The 20,827-nt window shown below is 40.3% G+C and overlaps 1 protein-coding gene across 1 annotated transcript in view; it reads left to right on the forward strand.

The window, feature by feature from the left end:
* UGGT2 (UDP-glucose glycoprotein glucosyltransferase 2) overlaps positions 1-20,827 on the forward strand; it is a 112,643-nt gene that overhangs the window by 78,354 nt on the left and 13,462 nt on the right. The window contains exons 29-37 of the mRNA XM_072994694.2: positions 2,491-2,576; positions 10,652-10,736; positions 10,872-10,951; positions 12,945-13,043; positions 13,304-13,388; positions 14,639-14,821; positions 16,812-16,972; positions 17,444-17,558; positions 18,803-18,919. Of these exons, the coding sequence (XP_072850795.2) occupies positions 2,491-2,576; positions 10,652-10,736; positions 10,872-10,951; positions 12,945-13,043; positions 13,304-13,388; positions 14,639-14,821; positions 16,812-16,972; positions 17,444-17,558; positions 18,803-18,919 (1,011 nt within the window). The remainder of the gene's footprint in view (positions 1-2,490; positions 2,577-10,651; positions 10,737-10,871; positions 10,952-12,944; positions 13,044-13,303; positions 13,389-14,638; positions 14,822-16,811; positions 16,973-17,443; positions 17,559-18,802; positions 18,920-20,827) is intronic.

The raw sequence follows: 20,827 nt of genomic DNA on the forward strand, positions 1-20,827 counted from the left end.
AAGAGATCAAAGGAAGAATAGAGGACTTACCCTTTGATGGCTCAGGCCTTTTTGATCAAAAAACAGATGAGATAATGAAGAATCTGCAAAAATTGAAGAAAATAGCCAAATCATTTAATTTCCAACGATCATATGATACATTTCAATGACCACAGTGGCGTCCTCCTTACGACTACCAACAATTCAAACCGTACTCCAACAAGAACAGATATTCCTACCAACCATCCTCCCCACCTCAGTCTCGCCAAGCATCTCCAAGACCACGTGCAAATAAATCCTCCAGATATTCTGAAAGTAAACAAAAACACAACTAATCCCTTGTAATCAACCATCTGCTTCAATCTACAATGGCACTCTACTTACCTTTCATCCGTAATTACCTTGGATCAAAACAAAGAGCAGGGGGATTTATCTTGATGATATTATCCACATATATGATGTTTCTCTTTACTTCCCTATTACACCTACCTTAAAGTCATCGTAGAAGCCTTCATTCGAGATTAAGCAATGACTGCTCACTGCACAATCGCAATTCCACTTCCTCAATCCATCAATAACTTCAATGGCAACCAATATTGCGTTATCCTGCAATTCCCATAACAACGACAAGAAACACCGCATGTGGTCGTCTGCTGCAGCACAACAATTTCACGACTTATGTCACCAAGGACAACCAGCTCGTGCACCACTCTCTTGCTTCTATACTTTCACCATCACTAAACACTTCAGTTCAGATTAACATGACCCATCATACCTACATAGACTGCTGATTAAAAAAAAAAGTTAACAACCCTTACAGTACCATATGCCGGTCCGACTATCTGGCCAATTTCTATTTCTCATTACGTCCCTCCAGCGAGTTTCTACACTTTCCAAAAGAAGAAGAAGAAGAAGAAGAGAGAAATTGGATTCCCCCCCCCCCAAAAAAGGACGCTCCACTGCAGTCTGCTTTACCTATGTCTCTAATTAACACCGTGAAATACACTTCTAAATATGAAGTAATACTACAATTAACTGCTAACCATCAAGTTCACTCCAGGAAGCACATACTTCATGCACTCGATCCACGATAAGGCAGGAATCAATCTTCTAATGGATTATGCACTGCTCTCATTTGATATTCCATCATATATCAAATGAGAGCAGTGTCATGCAACTCTTTGACGTTCAGGACTAAGGTCTATTTGACATTAGACACAGCTTCACCCGCGGTGTATAATACCTGATCTGATTACCCCAGATCACAAACCAAATACAGTCATGCCCCGCTTTGTAGTTGCCCCCCATTATGATGAAACCGCATTACGACGTTTTTGTGATAACTTTTGCAATCGCAAAATGATGGTCTGAATAGGCTTTTTTCGCTTTGCGATGATCGGTTCCCTGCTTTGGGAACTGATTCTTCGCAAAACAACGATTTTCCTCCAGCTGATCGGTGGTTTCAAAATGGCCACTGGGTAAATAAAATGGCTCCCCGCTGTTTTCTGGGACGGATTCCTTGCAAGACAGCCACCGAAAATGGCCGCCCTATTGAGGATCTTCGCTGGACTGTGAGTTTTTAGCCCATTGGAACACATTAAACGGATTTTAATGCGTTTCAATGGGTTTTTTATTTTCGCATTACAACGTTTTCGTTCTACAGATATTTTGCTGGAATGAATTAATGTTGTAATGTGAGGCACCACTGTACTGTATAACATCACCTCACGTAGAGGTTTGAATCACAGATGAGGACATGTGTCCTAGACAACTGAGCCAGAGATGATGACACCTCTGCTAGACCTGGGTCTTCTTCACTTCTGCAGTGATGGCCCTCCACCTTTTAAGGTAAGCTGGTCAATCGCCCATTAGTGTGCATTCACAGAGACCACAAAGAAGAAAGAGAAGTTACCTACCTGTAACTGATTCTTTGAGTGGTCATCTGTGAATTCACAGTTCCTCCCATCCTCCTCTCTGTCCGTCACTCCTGTATCTCTTGATACAGCGGCAGGCATACCTTGGAACTGAGGTACATGAGAGGGCGGGTAGACCTTGTGGGCTAGGGTTGCGATCCTTCACGAACGTAGCAAAGAATCTTTAGAATATTCCAGAGACCTCTGTGCAAGCGCAGATTAAACCTATTAGTGTGAATTCACAGATGACCACTAGAAGAATCAGAGTTACAAGTAGGTAACTTCTCTATTCCAGTATTTGGGAACATACTTTTCTCTCAAATATATAGGCGTGCAATGATGCAGGTGTGGAACTTTGAGTCAAATGCTAACATTGGAATTTGTATTGGATTGTTAATAATAAGACTCTTATATTGAATGGTAGATCATAATTGCTTGTGAAGTACTTTCTTTTGTTATGATGTGAGATCCAAATACAAGGGGGTTGATTTACTGACTACTGGCATTAGTATGTGCCATTCACTAATTGTGAGACAATATCTGTATCTGTGTCTTTCTCTCTCTGAATACTGACAGGGTTCTTGTTTCTTGATTATAGGGGTATTTTCAGTTAAAAGCTAACCCAGGCACATGGATATTGAGACTGCGTGAAGGAAGATCAGAAGACATCTACCAAATATTTAAGTAAGTCTGTCTTCTAACAGTGGAAATTTTATTAATCAAAATACTGGGATTGTACTGTACAAGAGAAACTGTAAAAGAGACATGATGTACATTTCCTTGCATTCTCAACCTCTTCAGGGTTGATTTTCACCAGTTATCCTTGTGCAAACAGGATACAGTTCCATTTTTTTGTGATTTGGCTTGGAAATCTGACAGACAAGTCTTTTAGTACAGAGTCTTAATCTGCATACAAGGCTAAAAAAGTTGCATGTGTCCACACTCTTAACTGCAGTTGTTCTTTAGCTAATATGAGTATCCGAAGAACATTGGGCTTTTATTTTTTTTTTAACAGCTCTAAGAGTAGAATATATTAAAATTAAATGAACAACCAAATGCAAATATGCTTATTTTCCATAATTTAGATTCCAGAATTTGGCTTATCTTTTTGTGCAGAACTTGTACATAGTCGTGATGCAGTTTACAACAAATACCCTATATCCTTTGGACTTAATTTGAATTCAGTATAACTCTCTGGCTTTGTAGATGGATCTTTTTTAAACGTGTTAGTTTTTGCATTACTAATTTCCTTCATCAAATTGTATATATAAAAAAACACTCTGCTCTTTAGATGCTTGTGTGATACTGATCATGACAACAATAATCGTTTTGAAGCAGCTGCACCTGCAAACGTTAATTTATTTTGCTGTGCTGTGACAGATGATGACAGACCTAAATTTGGCCTCTCAAGTGATGGGATTTCATTCTGATTGTTATGATTTGTTTGCAGTCCAGTCCAATGCTTCTCTTTTCATCATGTTTTCAGACACTACAGGTCTTGTGCCAGGAACTGTATAGGTTGGATGTAGATTGCCCGTTCCCTATGACATGAAGCTGAGGCATTATTATTACCACAGTATCAGTTTTCCTAGTACTCTGTTCCTTCATGCTATCCATACACACCTGTATTTTTTAATATTTTATATTCTTAATTTTTTTTACCAGTTATTTAATTTTGTAATGTTTCTCGTTTATTTTTTGTTTTGTTTCATGTTTACTGGTCATGTGGGTATTATTGGGGTTGTTTGTATTGTGTTCTTATGATTTCTTTACTGTCCAGAGTAGTGTCTCTGCCACTAGCTCTGTGGGATAAAAACATAAACGAAATCAAATAAAAGTCTCCTGCCTTTTCCTCCTTTAGCAGATGAAGCTTCTGAGTGATTGCTCTGCCCAAGGATAGTGTCCTTGTCTGTTGTTCCACCTTTGGCAGTTTTTTGCTGAGCCATACTATCAGTTCGTTCCCTAAAGGACAGAGCAACTCACAGGAAGATATTTCAATAAAATACAGCTGTATAGTTTGAATGCTGCCCCCATCCCTATAGCCTCCACAACTGAAGCAGAATAGCTTCCCAGTTTCACCAGAACTTGAGAAGTAATTTGGACGGCAGACGGGATCATTGATGTGGAGGGTTCAAAGCCCAACTTCTTCTCCCCTCAGATTTTCCCCCTAAAGAACGTTCTTTACCGTGTGCCTAAAAGACCAACAAGGATCCCATGGAAAAGGATTCCATACATGGGGCACCATGGTGGGGAGAAAGTCCCCTCATTTGTTTCCAGCCATTCAATTTGTGATAGTGAGAGTGCTCTGGAAACAGCTTTCATTTGGAATACCTTAATTTATTCAAAGCTACCATCATCCTAAGTCGTGAAGAAATTGACAGAGTAAAAGCATCACCTTTGCGTCGAGTTTGGAAATTAACCAGCAAATAGTGTAGGTTCCTTAAAACTGGCAGGGTATACGAATATCGATACTTCATTGCTTCACAGCCAGTCAGGCTGTACACTTAAACAGGAATTAAACCACTCGTAAAAGATAGTATGTGGCATCTAATGGACAGCTTCTAAATGGTCTCAAAGGATGTCCAAACAACATGACAGTTGTTCAGACGACTTACAAACTGCTTCCATTAATAGTTTTGTGGAATATTATGCAACAGCTTCGGTTTGGTAAAGCTTTTTTTTAATGTATTAAAAAGATGGAATACTTTAAATCAAAATATCCTGCCATTTAAAGAATGTGGTGTTCATACTTTTAAATGCAATTACTTCTTTCTTCTAGGGCTATCCAATGTTTCTTTCTGTGGACCATTTACATCTGTTTGGCACTGCTTGTGAACTGTAAAAACACAAAAGCTTTCTCGTAACATATTTGACAGATGTAGCAGAATTGGTTTAAAATGTGGAACAAATACAGTGGGGTCTTGACTTGAGAACTTAATCCGTATTGGAAGGCGGTTCTCAAGTCAAAAAGTCTGTAAGTCAAGTCTGCATTGACCTACAGTGCATTGAAAACCGATTAATCCCGTAACAGGCCGTTTTTGTTCCATTTTGGTTTTTTTTTTGGTCTGTAAGTCAATTCTCAGTCTGCAAGTCAAACCTAAATTTTGCGGCCAGAGAAGTCTGTAACTCAAAAAGTCTGTAAGTCAAGCCGTCTGTAAGTCAAGGGTCCACTGTAGAAAATAACTGGTGTAATTTTTTTAGACTAGCAGTTAACATTTTTGTCACTGATAATTTTTCTGAATATGATACAGAAATGTCTATACACATGTGATCATATTTTGCTTAAAATAAGGATTGTATTGTATTCATACTCAAATGTCTGAAAGAGAATGGATCCTTACAGAGCAGACCTGGATGTGTCTACTCAGAAGTAAGTCTTACTGAAATCAGTAGAACTTACTTTGAAGTAACTATACACTGGGCTGAAGGCCAAGAAAGTGAAATGAGGACACAAGGGGATGTTTCTTTTCTTTTCTTTAATGCTTGGTTCTGGGTATAATGTATACTTTTTAATTCTTAAACCTGGTCAGATTTCATGAACTATGAGTTAATAACTACATTAATCAACGTGAGTGGGTGGCAGTTTGTTTCATCTTTCATTTCAGCACTTAGCTTTTTATAGGATGTTTAAAAATAAATGAACCTGTTTTAAACATGTTTAAAAATAAGTAAACCCTTTAAGGGATAATTTATGATGTTGTAGAATGTACCTCTCAGGAGTATTCTGTAAAATATTCAGTTGCTTAAACACTTTCAGTACAGTGGACCCTCGACTTACAGACGGCTCGACTTACAGACTTTTCGAGTTACAGACTTCTCTGGCTGCAAAATTTAGATTCGACTTGCAGCCAGAGAATCGACCTATAGACCAGAAAAAAACTAAAATGGAACAAAAATAGAATAAAAACTGCCAGTTGTGGGGTTAATCAGTTTTCAATGCATTGTAGGTCAATGGAGATTCGACCTACAGACTTTTCAACTTACAGCCACCTTTCCAATATGGATTAATTCCTTAAGTAGAGGGTCCACTGTATTCTAAAAGGTAAAGGTTCCCCTTGACAATTTTTGTCCAGTCGTGTTCGACTCTAGGGGGCGGTGCTCATCCCCGTTTCCAAGCCATACAGACAGCGTTTGTCCGAAGACAATCTTCTGTGGTCTCATGGCCAGTGCGACTTAGACACAGAACGCTGTTACCTTCCCACCGAGGTGGTCCCTATTTATCTACTTGCATTTGCATGCTTTCGAACCGCTAGGTTGGCAGGAGCTAGGACAAGCGACGGGAGCTCACTCCATCCCATGGATTTGATCTTACGACTGCTTGGTCTTCTGACCCTGCAGCACAGGCTTCTGCGGTTTAGCCTGCAGCGCCACCACGTCCCTTTTCAGGATTCTAAGTGATCATTTAAAAGTGAGCATATTGTAAAAGATACAGTAGCTGTTTCTTGCACACTTGAGATTAAGCCATGTGATCAGTGGAACTCCAGTCTAGCTCACGTGCAAAACATCCTGGGCCATACGAGACATTCTAGTAGTACTGGCTGGCGTCAGGTCAAAACCTTTCTGTTCAAGAAGACTTTTAATTGAAATAACATCGACTGTGGGTCCTGATGGCAATTTTTAGAGTATCTATTTTAATTGCATTTTAATCATTTTATCTTTTATTGTATTTTAATTGTTGTAAGCCGCCCAGAGACGTTTGGGTTGAGTGGGTGGCATATAAATTAAATAAATAAATACACAAATTTTAATCTCCCTAGACTCCGCCTATGCAGGGAAGATGCTGTGTGTTTATTTAGCCCCATTCGTTGTTTCACGTCTGGTCACATGGGGCTACCCAGCTGTTTACTGGAATGGCTTTAGGGGTAGGCTAACTATGTGTTAAAGCGGCAAGGGAGTTAACCTGAAAAGAAGTTATAGCCTGTAAGAGTTTAGTATCTGTGCTTACTGTGTGTTTATAATTAATTTTAGCAGTGTGTTTATAAATTAATTTTATAATTAATGTAGCAAAATTAAATAATTAATTTTAGTGGTCCCTGTGATTCAAGCCTGTGCCGAACATTCCAAAATCTCCTAATACAAAGCTGATGAGGCTTGGCAGGAGCCCCCTCTGTTTCATTGTACAGGTTAATGGTTATTCCCTCCCATTCTTTTAGGTCCTTTTTCTCCACTTATAAGGCAAGTGAAATGTATTTTCCCTGCCTCAGTGAGTTTTTGGATTTCTTGTAAATAAAAATTAGTTTCTCTCTCTCTCTCTCTCTCTCTCTCTCTCTCTCTCTCTCTCTCTCTCTCACACACACACACACACACACACACACACACACACACACACACACACACACACACACACACACACACACACACACACACACACACACCCTTTCCTTTGTTGCATTGTGGCTGATCACGCTCACTTTTGGGGCACCAATATCTTTCATTATAAAGGGCTTTTCTTAGCATGGGTGGACATACTGAGGCTGTTGACTACACTGTCAAGTTGAATCACTTTGATTCACTTTGCTGTGCTCTGCTGTGGTTTGATTCACAGACTATGGTATGGTTCAGTTTGCTTTTAATATTCACGCATGGACCACAGATTGATTCAGAGCCATTGTTGACTGGCAGTTGGCATTTCAGCCAACAGCCAGCCCTCCTTCCCTCCCTTCCTCTGCCAATCCTTTTACGGTTTGCTGCTGAACTGCTTGGTTTTTTTTTTTTTAAGCATTGCACAGTATTGAGAAAAAAGCAGCAGCTTTCCAGAGTTCTTCATAACATATATAGAAAGGCACACACACATTGAGGAAACATATATAGTCTTCTGTATTTTATCAGGGTTGTTTCTATTTCATAGCAATTTATTTTTCTGTGAGGAAGTGATCTAGCACTAAACTAGTGCATCAATGCCATGACTCAGTGCTCCATTCATTTATTATTATTTTTTAAAACTGGGGACACAGAAGGGATAGATTGTAGGGCCAGGTGTTCCCATTATCCCTAAACATCACGCCCCAACTGCAGGCTTCACCAAAACACCACCTTTCATAGCCACACCTTCCATCATTTTGCAGAAGAAAACAAGTGATCACAAAGGGAAAAGTCTTTGAATTGTTCTGGCTTGAAAGAAGTAGAAGCCCCCAGCAGCAGTGAAAAAACTGCATCGGAAGCAAAAAGGGCCCAGATGAATTAGAACTGGACTTTATGTCATGTGATCAGTAAAAAAATGAATTTCTCTGTTTTATACTCAAAGCAAATCCTGCAATATTTGACTATGTAGTTGCAGCCAAAGTGTCTCTTTTTGTCTAGGCAAACAGCATGCACATTACACCACTGTGCCTTTAAACTATGGGCATTGTTTTTGGAGGAGGCTAGGTTGTTGTTGTTGTTTTTAAGACATCTTGGCCATATAACATCCTTTAGAGTTGCTGGTTACCTATAAGCATCGTCTTCCATCACAAGAAATGCTAGCATCACTGACCGCTGTAACCTCATGCGAGAACTGGTAATGTGAAGGCGTGAGATTTAATTTTTCTGTGCCATCCACCACTCTTCCACGGTTATCATTTCGTTTAGTCGTTTACTCATGTCCGACTCTTCGTGACCCCATGGACCAGAGCATGCCAGGCCCTCCTGTCTTCCATTGCCTCCCGGAGTTGTGTCAAATTCATGTTGGTTGCTTCGCAGACACTGTCCAGCCATCTCATCCTCGGTCCTCCCCTTCTCCTCTTGCCGTCACACTTTCCTAACATCAAGGTCTTTTCCAAGGAGTCTTCTCTTCTCATGAGATGGCCAATGTACTGGAGCCTCAGCTTCAGGATCTGTCCTTCCAGTGAGCACTCAGGGTTGATTTCCTTTAGAATTGATAGGTTTGTTCTCCTTGCAGTCCAGGGGATTCTCAAGAGCCTCCTCCAGCACCACAATTCAAAGGCATCAATTCTTCGGCGGTCAGCTTTCTTTATGGTCCAGCTCTCACTTCCATACATCACTACAGGAAAAACCATAGCTTTGACTATTCGGACTTTCGTTGGCAAGGTAATGTCTCTGCTTTTTAAGATGCTGTCAAGATTTGTCATCGCTTTCCTCCCAAGAAGCAGGCATCTTTTAATTTTGTGGCTGCTGTCTCCATCTGCAGTGATCATGGAGCCCAGGAAGATAAAATCTGACACTGCCTCCATATCTTCCCCTTCTATTTCCCAGGAGGTGATGGGACCAGTGGCCATGATCTTAGTTTTTTTGATGTTGAGTTTCAGACCGTTTTTTGCACTCTCCTCTTTCACCCTCATTACAAGGTTCTTTAATTCCTCCTCACTTTCTCCATCAGAGTGGTCTCATCTGCATATCGGAGGTTGTTGATATTTCTTCCAGCAATCTTAATTCCGGTTTGGGATTCCTCCAGTCCAGCCTTCCGCATGATGTATTCTGCATATAAGTTAAATAAGCAGGGAGACAATATACAGCCTTGTCATACTCCTTCCCCAATTTTGAACCAATCCGTTGTTCCATATCCAGTTCTAACTGTTGCTTCCTGTCCCACATATAGGTTTCTCAGGAGATAGATAAGGTGGTCAGGCACTCAAAATGTCTTTAAGGACTTGCCATAGTTTGCTGTGGTCAACACAGTCAAAGGCTTTTGCATAGACAATGAAGCAGAAGTAGATATTTTTCTGGAACTCTCTGGCTTTCTCCATAATCCAGCGCAGGTTAGCTGGTTATAGATGTAGTATATTGAGTCCTAGAAAACATAAAGAAGGAAAAGCATTGCTTACCTGTAATGGGCCCAAAGTGGATCAGCTAAATGTTTAAGGGAAAAAAGAAACAAAATCCTGTTTCTATCTTTTTTTTTTTTTTTTTTTTTTTGCTCTGCAACTAGTCTTGCTGTCTAAAACATAGAGGCGTTGGAATAGATCACTTATGGATTACAAGAACAGTGGGAATTGTCTTATTCTATGAAGCATTTGGCTGTTATTCAGCGTGTTCAAGTTGGTCTTGGCATCTGCTTTTGGAGCACATCTATTAGTAATATTGTAGAGCGGCTTATCTCAGGAAGGAGTTGTTCTGGAAGCTTCCTGAGAAGGGCCCACAATCAGATTTTGGAAGAAGGTTGCCAGATGGTTGCTTGTTTATTTGTACAGAACACCTGAAGGGGGGGTGCTCTTTGGAGGCTAACTTAGTGAGCAGTTTGGTTTTTAAATACAGTACAAAGATCTAATCTTCTGCATGCAGAGATGCTTGGGTGGAAAGACTGGTATTCATAACCAAGCTTCAGAGACTTGGATGATTGACTTGGCAAGATAATTCATCCAAACCATCACTTGTTGCTGTTCAGTATGATTAAGATTATTCTTTAAAGGTTTGGCTACATATTTGGCATTCAGAATTAACTTTCAAGTTGCTGAGCCTGCAGCTTGCTGATACTGATATCTCCAGCACAGGATTTTATGGCAGGTGGTCTTCAGCTTTGGCACACAGCTGTTGCGTATAACGGGACCATATTGTCCTGGGCATTGTTGAAACAACTTGATTGCTAAATTGAAAGGCACTTTTTAAAAATTCCCCCTAATATGCTATCCTGCTAGTAGCTTCTGCTGGAAGCATATAAATGTGGAAAACTTTCTAAATTAGTAAGCTAGTATAATACATGCTGTGAACGAAAGGGTTTTGTTCTCCACTGGGCCGACTGTTCTCTGTTGTAATTCAAAAGCAGAAATTTTTTAAAAAATACAATTTTTGTCTGGAGATAAATAACTTTCTTCCTTCCCTCCTAGGCATGAAGGGACTGATTCTTCTGAAGCTCTAGAAGAGGTTATCGTAGTATTAAATACTTTCAGAAGCAAAATCATCAAAGTCCAAGTATGTATGCTAATAAATCCTTTAGGGAATTATTATATTTTTCTTCTCAGCAAGGTTAAAGCTCAGCAAAGTTAGTAATGAGGCTTGCTGGGTGCTTTATATCTATTGACAGCATTTTTTTGCTTTAATATATAGGTGCAGAAAAAACCTGATGAAATTAGCGAAGACCTCCTGAGTGACAGGTTGACAGAAGAAGAGGAAGATTTGATGGCAAGGTAAACTTGTTTGCACTTCAGTCAAAATAGGAAACTTGCCTATGTTTGTTTTTCAGGAGTGAATTCATGGCCGAAATCTTGTTGCTTAGCATAGCAAGTTGTACTGTGTGTGTGTGTGTGTTTAGTCGTTTAGTCGTGTCCGACTCTTCGTGACCCCATGGACCAGAGCACGCCAGGCCCTTCTGTCTTCTACTGCTTCCCGGAGTTGTGTCAGGTTCATGTTGGTTGCTTCAATGACACTGTCCAGCCATCTCATCCTCGGTCGTCCCCTTCTCCTCTTGCCATCACACTTTCCCAACATCAGGGTCTTTTCCAGGGAGTCTTCTCTTCTCATCAGATGGCCAAAGTACTGGAGCCTCAGCTTCAGGATCTGTCCTTCCAGTGAGCACTCAGGGTTGATTTCCTTTAGAACTGATAGGTTTGTTCTCCTTGCAGTCCAGGGGATTCTCAAGAGCCTCCTCCAGCACCACAATTCAAAGGCATCAATTCTTCGGCGGTCTGCTTTCTTTATGGTCCAGCTCTCACTTCCATACATCACGACAGGAAAAACCATAGCTTTGACTATTCGGACTTTTGTTGGCAAGGTGATGTCTCTGCTTTTCAAGATGCTGTCCAGATTTGTCATCACTTTCCTCCCAAGAAGAAGGCGCCTTTTAATTTCAGGGCTGCTGTCTCCATCTGCAGTGAGCATGGAGCCCAGGAAGATAAAATTTGACACTGCCTCCATATCTTCCCCTTCTATTTCCCAGGAGGTGATGGGACCAGTGGCCATGATCTTAGTTTTTTTGATGTTGAGTCTCAGACCGTTTTTTGCACTCTCCTCTTTCACTCTCATTACAAGGTTCTTTAATTCCTCCTCGCTTTCTGCCATCAGAGTGGTATCATCTGCATATCGGAGGTTGTTGATATTTCTTCCGGCAATCTTAATTCCGGCTTGGGTTTCTTCCAGTCCAGCCTTCCGCATGGAAGTTGTACTAGAGTAGACCTATCGAACCAGTGGGGATTTGATGAGTTAATTCCTCTGTAAACTCCATTGATTCAGATAGCCTATTCTTGTGACTTATTTTAGCAAAGGAACTTATGAAGGAATTGACTCACCAAATTCTCACTGATTCATTGGGACTATGCTAGTGTGACTTACTATTCTAAGCAGCAGGATTTTAGCCCATGATTAATCCATTATGAAGTTGCCAAGTTCTGCTGCTTATAGAAAACTATAAGCCTTGTGACATGCAGGAAGTTTCTTCATTTTTTATTGGTTACAGGGTTTGCCCAGCTCTTTCTTAGCCCACGGGGATGTGGACTACCGTATTTTTTGCACCATAAGACGCACTTTTTTCCCACAAAACGGGGGTGGAAAGTCTGTGCGTCTTATGGAGTGAAGAAAACAGATTATATTTTCCTGTTTTCTTCTCCTAAAAATTGGTGTGTCTTATGGAAAGGTGCGTCTTATGGAACAAAATATACGGTACAGTATTTAAAAACAGTGAATTTGGCACTGAACTGAGCACATTGGTGGCAGTGAATCCAAGTTGAAGGAGCAGTCTAAAGAAGAACTGTTGTGATGTGGTAGTTACATCAGAATCGGTGAACCAGGTTTTAATTTCAGTCCACCACAAAGTTCACTGTCTGATCTTATGTCAGTCAGCCTGACCTATCTGTCCCACATGACCTTTGTGAAGCTAAAATGGGCAGCTGTTGGTGGGTGCAGAAAGATAGCAGCAGAGACTTGTACATTGTCACTGAAAAGAGGTGAATTCAGCTCCAGTCTCCCCAGGAAGAGTATTCCTCCGTTGTGGCAACAAATGAGAGAAGGGTGTGTCTGGATCAAAGAAGCATTGTTTCATGCACTGTAGCATTTCTTGTCCTTTTTCTCTCTGTAATGATGTCTTTCTTCTTTTCCCTCTTGTTTTCTTTTCATGGAACACAAGTATTTCATGTCTATAACACTTTTCAAACAGATCTTATCAACTGAATAATTATCTTTTTGAAGTTCTATAGGAGACACTCAAACATCGGAAAAAGAGAAGAAAATGGATATATTAAACATATTTTCTGTGGCATCTGGCCATTTATATGAACGTTTTTTAAGGTAACTGCCAGTTTTGTTGTGTATTAGAATATTGTCTGCACTTTAATCTTAGAAGTGGGATATGGGTTTTTTGCATGAAACAGGAATATTGAGGGCTAGCTGATTTGAACTATAGAAACAAGATGTGGAGTTAAACAAGCTACTGAATTTTTATTTCTAGGTGTAAAGATCTCAAATATAAAGTTACTTTCTGCCATCTTTGTGGTAGTATTATGCTGTGCATGTGCTAATAAACTCATCATGGGTGTGTTTTTCCTCAGAATTATGATGCTCTCAGTTCTGCACCACACCAAGACACCTGTTAAATTTTGGTTTCTGAAAAATTATCTGTCACCTACGTTTAAAGTAAGCAGTGTATCTCTATCTCTCTCTCTTAAATTAAACACTTCTTAAGGCTTTAAAATGATAGCTTGACTTTTAACTAAAAGGTATCAATGTCAGCTCCTATTTCATTTCTGACATTTTGAATTAAAAGATACATATAGAAATATCATTATATTACTCAGTTTGAAATGTCAGCTTTTTATATATGACTTTTAGCTGGGAAATGGTTACTCATTTTCTGCTCTGCTAATGCTGTCATAGCAATTTGTAACTTACTTATTCTTTCTTGGGTCAAATCTTGTTCCATAGAGTTGGTAATTTAAAATCTGCTTAATTGAAAAGCTTTGCCTTGCAGTTATTCAGCATCACCTGAATCCTAGAATATGTAAAACAGGCAAGAGAACAAACAGACAAATAAACATATTGAAGGTACACTGAGTTCACATGTAAACAGAACTGATGCCTTTAACCATAATCAAGACATTGAGACTGGCCTATAGGAGTGAAATTGTCTTCTTCAATCACAGTTAAAACACTGCACTTAACCACATTTAAGGCTCAGCAGTTCATGGGCTGGTGTTAATTTACACACACAACACACATACACCATACCTGTGTGCCTTCTTTTGTCCTTTCAAATTATAATCCTTCCCTCCTAGGCATGAAGTTGTAGACAAAAATGCTTCCTATGTAACTTTTGCAAAAAAGAAGTAATCACACTCAGTATCTATTTCTTAATATCATGCATACATTTTGGAAAAAACAAGTACCACTATCATTCTGCTTGCTGGAGTTATTATTAAATAATTATTAATTACTTATTTATTCATTATATAGTATTTATTATATATTTATTTGAAATATTTTTACCCTGCATTTCTCCCCAAAAGGCCCAAAGGCAACCTAGGAATATTTCAGAAAGCACATTAATTCTTCTTACACACACAAACACAAACACAAACACACACACAGTTGTTCTCTCAGGCATCTGCATTGATGCTATACTTGTCGAAGAGTATAGTGAATGTTCTAACTAATGCCAGGGGACAGAGCAGCAGCCAAGAGAAGAAGAAAACCGTATTTGATTTAGACAGCAAAATGGTTAATCAGAAACTGGGGCAGAAGTTTAAAAATTGTGATTTCTTTTTCTGGAAGCTGGCTAGCTGATTTTTGATATTGAAATGCAAAAGATTTTCTCCTCAGTTTACTAGAATTGGCAACTTCTAGCTGTACTGTCTACTGCACTTCTCGCTCTCCCTCCTATCTTGTAGAAAGTTATCCCTTATATGGCAGAAGAATATGGATTCCAGTATGAACTTGTGCAATACAAATGGCCACGTTGGCTTCATCAACAGACTGAAAAGCAAAGAATAATCTGGGGTTACAAAATTCTCTTTCTGGATGTTCTCTTCCCATTAGCTGTGGACAAAATAATATTTGTTGATGCTGATCAGGTAAAAAAAAAGAGTCCAATCTAACAAAGTGTGCATGTGTAGACAGTTCCTGTTTCTGTTGGTTCGTTGTTTCATCTGCCTGAATTTGTGCCTAAAGCCAGATCTACAGTTTCCCTTAGCAAAAGCAGTTATTGTATTGTACCACTTCAGTTTGTAAGTAGGGCAAGTGTGAACTCTCCATTCCCTGAATATAAAGAACTACCATGTTAAGAAGAGCGTTCAGTATCTCCCTGGATAGGTTTTCAGGGAAGAAGGTTTAGATATGGGACCCCCACCCCACCCCCTGTGCATGTTGAAGAATTAAGATTCAGGAAGTATATTTTAGTATACTAATGAGCACATGCAGGCCTATTAATTTGCTGAATTAAAAAAAAAAATCTAAGGGTAGTTCCTAATTGGAAGTGATTATGTGCGGAATACTTGAAAGTACATTGAAGGTTCATATTCATTGTTTTAAAGAAAATGAGCTGTCTTTGTTATTTTTCTGAAAAAAGAAGTTTGGACTGAGAAAATGGTTATGGTGACCTTTTCCTTCTATTCCCTGGGGCTGCTTAAGATCTGTGTGCTTTTAAAAGGAGAAGTAAAGAAGCCTAGGGAATCTAGGGAGCTAATGGTATCAGCTCTTGCAAGGATCATTCTATCATTTGTTGTGATTTGCAGCTAATTTTTATTCTAGCATTTTAAATCTGATCTATCACATTGGGTATATTACAGAACAGCAGTATATAAATTCGTTCAATAAATGCTACTCCTCTTGAGATGCTGGAAGAAAGCTGTCAGTGCTGACGTTAAATAGAAAAGATTTGTAAATAATAACAAGCCTTTCCAAAATGTATGTGTCTGCCCGTTCCAAAATATCTGCATCTCATCCAGATATTGGACTTGGATGTTGAAGCATGCGTTCCAGATGAAAGCTTAAAACCTCAAAGAACATTGAGCTGTTATGTGAAGAAACTCCTTTTCATTCTGATTTGAATACAAACAGAGAGGGAAAGGTTTCAGCAAAAGAAAATCACCCATAGCATGGTGCAATATGTATCGGATGCCACTGTGCCATAAAATATGTACAGTGGTGCCTCGCTTAATGAGCGCACCGTTTAACGAAGAATCCGCATAGTGACCCGTTTTTTGCGGTCGCTAATGCGATCACATTGCGATGTTTAGCTAGGCTAAACATCGCATTGAGATCATTTCTGCACCCGGCAGCCATTTTGGGAACAGCTGATCGGCAGTTCCAAAATGGCCACCGGGTACAGAAAATGGCCGCCCACACCATTTTCGCACCCTGCCCTCACTTACCGAGGGCGCAAAAATGGCGGCGCTATGGAGAACAGTGAATTTAAGAGCCATAGGAATGCATTAAACTTTAATGCGTTTCTATGGCGTTTTCCGTTCCATATAGCGATGTTTCCCCATAGCGACGGTTAATCCGGAACGGATTAACCTCGCTGTGCGGGGCACCACTGTACACTGTTACACTCATGCTCTGTGGCCCAGCACAGAATCTGAACTGTGAATTAGAAGAGGCAGACTCAGAAGATAACGGCTGTGCATAATGTTCCTTTCATCTTAATCAGTTAATATTGTTTGGTTTAGATCATTTTTAATTAGCAGATATGATAATAAGTATGCATGAACAGCACAATGCAAATAATCAACCTAGTCTCAAGCCACTGTTATTTAAGCAGCATGGTCTGTTAACTGTTGCTAATTGAACAGCATTTTCTGTACACAGTTCTTTCAGTCTTACCAGATTGTTGCTTTTTGTCCATTTTTCCTCTCCCCCCCCCCCGCCTGGTATTCTGCTTATCTGCATTTTCTCTTCTGCTTCAGTTCTCTCTCCGTCTTCACTTCTTCCTGCAGCTGTCACAATTTGACCACAATGCCCTTGCTTTGCTCTTTCCCAGTATGCCTCTCTCCTGCTTCCCCTTGTCCTTCATTCTGTGCTGTCATGGAGATCAGGCATTATGCCATCCTCTTTCTTTTTTAGATCGTAAGAAGTGACCTGAGAGAACTCAGAGATCTGGATCTGAGAGGAGCACCTTATGGTTATACTCCCTTCTGTGATAGTCGTAAAGAAATGGATGGTTACCGTTTCTGGAAGTCGGGGTACTGGGCTTCACATCTCGGAAAAAGGAAATACCACATCAGGTAGAAGAACTAAGCAAATTTCTTTTTAAGAACATCCAGCAATTCTGTGTGTGTGTGTGTGTGTGTGTGTGTGTGTGTGTGTGTGTGTGTGTGTGTGTGTGTGTGTGTGTGTGTGTGTGTGTGTGTGTGTGTGTGTGTGTGTGTGTGTGTGTGTGTGTGTGTGTGTGTGTGTGTGTGTGTGTGTGTGTGTGTGTGTGTGTGTGTGTGTGTGTGTGTGTGTGTGTGTGTGTGTGTGTGTGTGTGTGTGTGTGTGTGTGTTTTCTGCCAGAAGTCCTGTTTGGGGAATCTCATTAAATGGGATACCTAGAAAGAGCCATATAGGTAAAATGAAGAACCTCTGTGAATATTAAATATGTTGCTTGTATGCTTTGACTAACAACAGGAGCAAAAATTAGGCATTACTATTTCATTTTCTTAAATACAAAGGACCATGCCCTAATATGTTGCTGCCAACCTTGCTCATTTGTATAGTGCTTTATATGTCGTGGATCTGAAGAGGTTTCGGAAGATTGCTGCAGGAGATAGACTTCGAGGTCAATATCAAGCCCTGAGTCAGGATCCAAACAGCCTATCCAACCTAGATCAGGTATACTCCAGTCGAGTGGTATACGTCAGAAAGATAAGCCATGGTTGTACTTTGCCTACTTAAATCATCTTTTGGAACTTGGTCATATTCCAAGATGACAAAGGGATAGGATGGGACTATCCCAGACTTGTGATGAGTAGGGATGTGCCACTAGATAGAGTTTTTTTTTTTAATCCGGCTCTCCCAGAATTCTCCAAGAATTTCCCAGGCAGAATTTTGGCAGTTCCAGCCCATGGAGCCACCCCTACAGATGCCTGTATTTTGCTCACCTGGAGATGTTCCATGACTGTCTCAGAGCTACTTCTTGTTGTCAATGTATGAGAAAAGAAGCTGCTACAGTACTTCCTGACCATCATAGATCTTTGGGAGATGCTCTCTATAGAAACTAAAGAGAAGTGAGACTACAGCTCCCAGAAAGCAGTGCAGTAGCTTCCTTTTTTGTACAATTAAGAAAAGGTATTTTATTTTATTTATTTATTTATTTGATTTATATCCCGCCCATCTGGTATATTCTACCACTCTGGGCAGCTACCAACAAACAAATATTCATTAAAATAACACAAAACCATTGACATAATCAATAACAGAGACAGTGCAAACATATAATAAATAATAAATAGCAAAAAGAAAAAGAGTCAAATGCTGACAGGAGGGAAGGCCTGGATGTACGTCCATGTTTTTAGTTGGGTTTTAAATGTGCCCTCGTGAATCTCCGGAGAAAGGTTATTCCAGAGGCGAGGAGCCACCACCGAGAAGGCCCGGTTTCGTGTCTTTTCCCTCCGGGCCTCCCTCGGCGTTAGGCTCCTCAACCTCACCTCCTGAGGTAGTCAGAGCATGACAGCCACAGAGCACCTGAACATGCCCTGGTCCAGGTGAGTGAAAAGTAGGTAGACTGGGATTCGCAGAATTCTTCCTGGGGAATTCTTGAAGAATTCTGGGAGTGAGAATCCCCCCCCCCAAAAAAAATCTGAAGGGCACATGCCTGGTGATGGCTGCCTGTCATAGGGGATCTGTTTATACTTTCATCTGTCCTGGATTACCATTGAAGTTGCTTGGGAAAAAGAAGATTTTCCTCCCCGCTCCTCCTAAATTATTATCACCATCCTGAAAGAGGAACTCTTATTCCCTCTGTGCAGCCTAACCCTGTCTTAGCATTAAACACAATATTCCAGCATTTACAGTAACCCATCTGGCTTACTATTAGAATCCCAGAAACAATGTTAAATAATTATGTTGTTTTCCAGGATCTTCCAAATAACATGATTCATCAGGTGGCCATCAGGTCTCTTCCCCAAGAGTGGCTGTGGTGTGAAACTTGGTGTGATGATGAATCCAAGAAGAAGGCCAGAACCATTGATCTGGTGAGTCAGTAGTACTGCTTTGGCAACACATCAATTCAGGGGGAGCCTTTAGACAGAACTTCGCAAGCTTTAAATGTTACTGTGACTTTCTTCACTGAACCCTGCAGTCAAAGCTGTGATAATGTCAGGAGTGAGCACTGAGTATAAGTTCTTGCATCTGTGCCCTTTTGCCATTCTCACTTTGTTTGGGGAAAAGTGAACAATTAACTGTGAAGCTAATGGGTGAGAGTGAACAGGCCCTATGGAATCATGCTTCACTATGGCCTGATAGCAGCAGCTGTAGCTATCTGTTGCTCATGACCGGAAGTGGATATGTTGGTCACTGTGCAGTAGCCCTGTGATGCATCCTTCCTTCTAATATCAAGACCTAGAAAAGAGAAAGCTCGGGGTGCGGAGAGAGAGACAGAGAGAGAGAGAGAGAGAGAACAATTGACCTCACTCAATTGTGGGGGAAACGGGGTTCCCCCTTTTTTCCATGCCTTCACACTACCTTTTCAGAAGGGCAAAGTAGATGGGGTGGCTTATTTCTTTCAGTTCTTCGAAGGACAAAGCTGATACAGGCACGATTTTTTTTCTGAGAAGGTTGAAGCCATACAAACCACATTCATTTATCTTTATCAGATCTCCATATTATGCATTAGATTGCTAAGGAGTCCTTCTGGATTCACACACGTTTCTTTCTCATGAATAGCAATGTTGACAGAAAAACTGACTGAGGAAAAGCTAGTGGATAAAAGATGAATGGTGCGGGTCGAGGGCTCCTGGTGGCTAGTGACAGATGGCTCTATTTGTAAAAAGAATGCTATCCAGATGTTTTGACTGTCTAAAAGAGCATTGATGGAAAAGCCCACCATGCTGTTCTCTAGTAAAATATGATTGCATAGATCTTCTCTGTTCCACTGCTAAATAATATGCCTAATAGTTGCTGACGTGTCAGCACAGTTATACTTCCTGGCTTGGTGGTCTGGAAATAACATGGAATATATTTTAGGATTTTAAATTGAGATGCAGGGAGCCACCTCATATGTAAGTCCCATGAAGATGAAAGAGAGCTTGGAAATGTGACAGAAAATGCTAATACAGTGGTGCCTCGACTTACGAATATCCCAACTTATGGCCATTTCGAGTTACGACCAGGTCCGGTCGCAAAATTTTGCTGCTGCTTGTGACCAGAGCTTCCACTTATGAACAGAAAAAGGCAGGGGGGGAAAAGGGGAGAAATTCAAAATTCTAACTGTAGGTGGCGACGAGGCTGCTTCTTTGTAGCTCTTTCGCCTCAGCAGTTAGAGAATGTGTGCGGAGGAGGCTTCAGAATTGCCTGGCTTTTGCTTCGGAGTGAGTGTGTGTGTGTTTGCAGGGAGGTAAGGTGCTGTTTTCTGCTTTTTAAAAACTTCTGGGTGTTTTTGCAACATGGTTTTGAGCTGGGGGGATTATATTTCTATGCTGTGATGGGTCTTGGGGGATTTGTGGGTTTGTTTTTTGTTTGTTTATTTGTTTTTCCCCCATTTCCGATGGGTCTTGGGTGGTTTGGTTGCTTTTTGGATTTTTGACTTTCTTTTTTAAAACAGAGTCTGCCTGTTCTGGGTGAGCACACTGTATTTACTGTACAGGGTTTTTGCAGCTTGGCTTTGGGCTTGGTGGGGGGTTATATTTCTGTGCTCTGATGGGTATTGCAGTGTGGGGTTAAAATGTGAAAAGTAGACTGTAATATTAAATTAAAATTAAATGTGAACATTAGACTGTAATTTTATAATGTAAAATTTATTTATTTTTGCATTCTGTGGCTCCTAGGGTTTGTGAACTGTGACCTCTCTTTGGTTTAAAAATGTGTGGGTTTAAAATGTGACTCCTGAGTCTTTTTGTTTTAAAATCAAAACATTTTCTGCAAAGGTCTGTGGTGGCTGACAT

The sequence above is a fragment of the Pogona vitticeps genome, chromosome 3, assembly GCF_051106095.1.
Source record: "Pogona vitticeps strain Pit_001003342236 chromosome 3, PviZW2.1, whole genome shotgun sequence".
Taxonomy (NCBI): Eukaryota; Metazoa; Chordata; class Lepidosauria; order Squamata; family Agamidae; genus Pogona; species Pogona vitticeps.